This window comes from Nicotiana attenuata, unplaced genomic scaffold (genome assembly GCF_001879085.1).
Source record: "Nicotiana attenuata strain UT unplaced genomic scaffold, NIATTr2, whole genome shotgun sequence".
Classification (NCBI taxonomy): domain Eukaryota; kingdom Viridiplantae; phylum Streptophyta; class Magnoliopsida; order Solanales; family Solanaceae; genus Nicotiana; species Nicotiana attenuata.
The window spans coordinates 387,175-393,324 of record NW_017670453.1 but is presented as its reverse complement, the minus strand read 5'-3'; the positions used below and the strand labels follow the sequence as shown (position 1 = coordinate 393,324).

At 29.0% G+C, this 6,150-nt stretch overlaps 1 protein-coding gene across 1 annotated transcript; it reads left to right on the top strand.

Moving 5' to 3' along the window:
* The first annotated feature begins 2,122 nt into the window (after positions 1 to 2,122).
* LOC109239637 (2-oxoglutarate-dependent dioxygenase AOP3-like) lies at positions 2,123 to 5,352 on the top strand. Its single transcript, XM_019406225.1, has 3 exons — positions 2,123 to 2,555; positions 3,192 to 3,516; positions 4,993 to 5,352. The coding sequence occupies exons 1-3, from the start codon at positions 2,173 to 2,175 to the stop codon at positions 5,233 to 5,235; spliced, it is 951 nt and encodes a 316-aa protein (XP_019261770.1). The 5' UTR covers positions 2,123 to 2,172; the 3' UTR covers positions 5,236 to 5,352.
* Positions 5,353 to 6,150: the final 798 nt, after the last annotated feature.

The window sequence follows — 6,150 nt, the reverse complement described above, 5'->3', positions numbered from 1 at the left end:
TTGACCAACCATTTGTTCCCCATGGTTTAAAACCAGAAGGCAGCATATAATAAATTGAAAATTTTCATTTGATATTCCCAACCAACTTGCAAATTTCTCTTCCTAATTAAGTTGAAAAGCAAAAGACTATGAAGTTTCAACTGCAGTATTTTTAATTTTTTATGCTAAAGGACGGGCTAAGGCTGTTGCTTAGATATGCGATTAGAACAAAGATTAAATATGACATGTGATTAATGATGTCGTTTCGTGTCAACCTATAACAAATTTCTCCTTTTTCCTTTTGATTTTTCCAATTTAATAACGTGGCTAAATTTAAATTGGCAGTGTTCCATATAATTTTTCATTTCGTCAAAAGTTTGACTTTTTCTGCTCACTTTTTATATTTTTCCCTTTCGTACCATGTATTCTATCTATTTAAGAAATAAAAAACATGACTTTTGAAGGCAAAAAATAAAGATGAAAGAACAAAAGACAAAAGTAGGTGTTATTTGTGAAAAGTGAATTCCTTTTTAACATTTCAAATTTTGAAAATTTGAGCTTTCAAACACGTCTGTTTAGCTGAATTTAAGTAGTTTTTAGGTATAAATGCTGAAGAGCATTTTTTCAGTGCTGGAATATATTTTATAAATAAATAGTTTTATTTTCGAAATACTGGATAGAAGTGCTTAAGTTGAAAATAATTATTGATGTGTATGGTTAAAATGTGATGACTAAAATATTATTAAATTTGTTTAAAAAGAGCTGATTATTATAAGACTTTTAGTATTAAATTAATTCAAATACAAATTAATTTTGGTCTCAATCCACTTGCATTACTATATTGATTAGTTAAGGTTATTTTCAAATTTTAATAAATATAATTAATTCAAGGTTGCCTTCTTATACATTTGAGGGTGTAGAGTTAATTCCCGGTGCATTTATTTTTATGACATATGTTGATCTTTTATGGACCTTTTTACAATCTTTATTAGTTTTTTTTATTTGTCTAAGTTTTGGGGATTGAATTACTTATATATATGTGTGGTGGAAGATAGTTGATATCCCGTGGAATTAGGTGAGGCGCACGCAAGCAAAGGCGATGCCAAGAATTGAAGCTCATGGATTCCGAATTTTAACCTTTTTAAGTAATTGAGTTATAAATTAATAATTTGAACATATTCGATGAATATTTTAAGACATATATAGAGTTTGAATTAAAATTATTAAGTTTGACTGAATTCCTAACAACACTTTAGCTCTGCCCATACGAGCAAGCTAGCCTGAACATCATGATTATAACAAATGTGGAAATTTCACGAACTAAGCGTTTGGTTCTCTTGCATTTCTTCTTATAAAGCATATTGTAAAAAATTCCCGTATATTCGCTGGACAATCCAATTGAAGTTGATCAATATAATCTCCCCTAACTCGTACTCTATATATATTAACTTGTCCGGTTGTCCCTTTGCAATAATTCATATAACCGCTATATAACTAACACAGAATTATTACAAATAAAAAGTCCGCATTTACTTATGATCCGAAGAAATATATTAATATAAGAACGCACAAAATTAAATTTTAACGGAACAAATCTAACCGGATCTAGGAACAATGAAATGAAACCTGAAATAGTATGCCAATGTCAACCCCAACTAACTTTAATTTGGTTTTTTTGAATAGATCTTTTTAAATGAAGAGTATGTAAGACAAACAAGTCAACCATAAATGAAAATTGAAAACAACTATGTAGTATTATCTTTTTTAAACAAAGTCTCAAATTCGTCATTGTCTAAATACATAGAACAACATCTTTTTTCTAAATATCAGATGATGAACAAACGCTGAGCACATCTATGAGAATTTTAAATAGATAAAAATAAAGGATTGTTGTACAAAAAATATTATGTTGTATGTTTAAATTCTTCGTACTGATAGTGTATAAGAAATGTTGTACTAGTCACGTAACCTAAAAAGATAATTATAACTTACTGTAAATTCAAAGTATGGTTAGTATTATCTTGAAAATAAGACACGTCACTTGTTGCAACATGTCAAAATACATGACTAATACTATATTTATATTGTTGTGCATAAATAAGTTAGGTACATCCTTTTTCTATATAAAGGATACATGCAAAACAAGAAATGCATCTTACAAAAGTATTAAGGTTTCTATAACCTGCTATAAACATGAGTCATCAAACACCTCTTAGACTTCCTCTCTTGACCCTATCAAATGATCAGTATTTGAAACCTAACACTTCTAACTGGTTCTCAGCTTGTGATGAAGTCCGCCGTGCACTGGAAGAGTACGGTTGTTTTCTGGCGGTTTACGACTCGGTTTCGCCGGAGCTAAATAGTGATATATTTCATGCACTGGAAGAATTGTTTGATCTTCCCACAGAAACCAAACTTTGTAACACTTCTGAAAAACCCTTCTATGGTTACTATGGAAAAATCCCTGATTTCCCTCTTCAAGAAAGCCTAGGGATTAATATTGGAGATGCAATAACTACCGAAGGAGTTCAAAATTTTACAAACCTTATGTGGCCTTCAGGAAATGACCACTTTAGGTACTCCATATGTTTCATTTTATATAACACCCTTTATATATTAGGAGTAGTCTGTTTCGAAAAAAATGATAACTTTATATATTTGAAAACTCTTTTAACTTTAAATTTCTTATGTTACCTTCAGTGACATGGTCGTATAGTCATCAAAATATCATGGATGTTTAAATTACAAATTTTTATATTTATTTAATTAATTTATTTGGTAATTTAGTTCGAAGTCGAATAATATTCTATTTGATCAAAGTTTTATGAAAGTATTCTTGGAATTCAATACTAATTAAGCTGTAATTTCCCTCTGTTTTCATTTCTAGGACATGAATCCAATTTTGGAACTGTTTTTGTATTTTTGTGAGTGATCTGAAGTAAATTTTGAAAGTAACTTTTTGAAGCTTTTAAAATTTCAAAAATTTTCGAAATTCAAGTTCAAGTGAAATTTAAAATTTTCATGGCCAAACACTGCTTCTGATAAAAATGAAAATTTCTCGAAAAAAGTTTTAAATAAAAAAAATTTATCCCCGAACGGGGCCTCTCTAAAAAATATGTCCATTCCAAAAGTTGAGTTACATACATAGAGCAATGAGTTGTGGCCTAATTAGCACGTAGTCTCATATCCTTAATGTTTTTTTCTTAATATAGTGAAATTATTCATGACTATGCAAACATAGTAGCTGGTTTGGAGAAGATGGTGAAAAAGATGGTTTTAGAGAGCTATGGAGTAGAAAAATGCTATGATTCTCTAGACGCATCAACAACTTATCTCCTTCGATTAATAAAGTATAGGACACCAAAATTGGATGAATCAAATGTTGGGTCACAGGTTCACACTGATAAAACTTTCCTTAGCATACTTCACCAGAACCAAGTTAATGGTTTGGAAATTAAGACTAAAGATGGTGAATGGATGGCTGTTGATATGACTCCTGCTAATTCCTTTCTTATTATGGTAGGAGAGGCATTTTCGGTAAGTTTTCTATCTTCATTTAATTTATGACAATGTTTTACAATATTAGTGTATTTTAATTTATTAGTCTCACGATGAACGCTTTAGGGTGTGTTCTTCATATCAATAAATCTATAATTTTTTTAAAAATTATAAATATTATTAAACAATATGATTGAGTTATAAAATAAAAATTATAGAAAAAGTATATAGTTAATTATTATAAAATTTGTATGGAAAAAATAAATTTGAAACATACCTTTTAAAATCATCGGTTTGAGAAAAATAATATAAATTAAATATACAATCATTTAATGTTATTTTACCGGCCTAGTAATTAAATTCAAATTGATTAAACAATATATATATATATATATATATATAGCGACCACATATTTTAATTAATATGGTATTCTAGGTTCGCGTTTCATCAAATATTTAAAAATATTCTATGCAATATAAGACCTCGTTTTTGTCAAGTTGATGAAGATTAATTTGACATCGCATAAGAATATGATTAACTATTCTTCACCGGACAAATATTTTCACATGGTTTAAATAAGGAAAATTTTAATTAATAAAATATTATTTAATCGAATTCAAATAAAAAATAATTTATGTTAAATAAAATCTTAATGATTTTAAGGGTAAAATATAAAATCGGCCGATCGGTCAAAACTAATTGTGTTCGATAGCCAAAAAATATATAAAATATGTTTATAAGCCAAAAAGTATATATAAAATGAATATAAATTTCATCGGCTACTTTTTTGGGACCGGCTTAAAATATACATTTTTCAAGATCTAATAAGGGTAATTTTTTTATTTTAATATCTTTAATATTAGAAAAAATAACTATTTTGCTCAGTGCAAACTCTATGAGTAATAAAGATGAACGATATTTCGCTAAGGGCGTTCGTTCCTTTTAAAAGTTATCTACTTTTTACGTTGATAGTCAAACAACAATTTGAAGAGGAAGGGAGGAGGGCTCAAAGGCTGAAAAGCTTTTTCGAGTTTAATTTTTACACGCCAATTGATTAAATTTCACATTATTATGTCATATTAAAGATAATTATAAGTAATCGTTTATAAAAAGTAAGATTCATAATTTAAAAAGTAAGTAACCATTTTTTCTGTTAGTGTATATAAGTTACAGTCAATTGAGAGTTTAATTTCTATCCGTATACATAAATTTTTACACTATTAAATCCTTTGAAAGATAATTACAAGTAACCGTTCATAATAAGTAGGATTACTAATCCGAAAATGAGACATATAATAAGTAGGATTACTAATCCGAAAATGAGACATATTACCTAGTAATACATACTACAATTCACCAACAGTATAAAAGTTATTTACACGACAACTGATATAAGTTAAATCTTTTCTTTAAGAGTCTATAATGTGGAGCCTGATATTATAACATTATTCTGTACTACTCCTTAAACAGTGACTAATCAATTAATTAACTCTATATCTTTTATCATTGCAAAGGCATGGAGCAACAACAGATTGCATTGTCCTGTACATAGGGTGATTGTAAAGGAGAATAAACCAAGGTACACATTAGCACATTTCTCATATATTAATGGGATGATACAAACCCCAGAAGAGCTCGTTGATGAGAAACACCCTATCAAATTTCAACCATTTCATAACTTTGAATTGCTCGATTTCTTTGCCAAACATGTTAACGACCAAATGGAATACACTGTCAGAGCCTTCTGTGGGGTTTGAAACATTTTGTGAAGCTTTAATTGCTCATTGTAATTTTTTGCCACCGTAATAAGACAAGTAACTTGCTATAATAGGTTAAATTATATCGATGGTATATAAAAAAAAATATTTCACTGTCGATGGATATTAGTTATATTCATATGTATATCTCAAAAAGCTGAAAGTATCCATCCGATCAGCTGAAAAAGTCATGTGTACTTCTCTTAGCTAATTAATTTGCTTAATGTTGTGGCCTTGTATTTAGAAACTGGTCAGTTTTTCTAAATTAGAACATACGTGGCCTGAAAGTGACTACTTAATCTGAAGTTGAAAATTCAAAACTATATTACCAGTCTAATTTGAAAAAATGGTCAATTACTAAATATAAGGCTACAAAAATGACCACCTAATCCAAATAACACCACAATATGTGGCCCTTCCGACTGGACCAAAATATATTGTTATTCTCCAAACTTTTGGACTTGAAAAAGAAAAAGAAGATAATTAATGTTTTTACTAGGGAAAAGTGGGCAGAACTTTGTAGTTGAGGTTTAAAACTCTCATCTGTAAGTTACTTTTTTGAAGGATTAGTTACCTCCTTTAGCAAAAGTTTATACCTTATTTTATTTTAAATAAATATTCTTTTAAAATATTATATTCCATAGCTACCTTTTGATTTTTTAGCCAAATATCTATTTAAGTCACCTCCTACTTTTAAGCCACAAAATAAGTATTGTTTTTTTTTTCTCTCCCATCAAATTCTAATAACCACTAAACACTGGGAAGATGAAAGGGAAGGGGAATATGTTGTGTCTAAAGTATTTTATCAGCAGCAGCAGATCAAGCAAGCTGAAAAAATTGAACAAGAATTGACCGAAGAGTTTGAATGTCTGGTTGCTAAAGTAGATCCACATACCCCCTAGTATGTGACTCCTG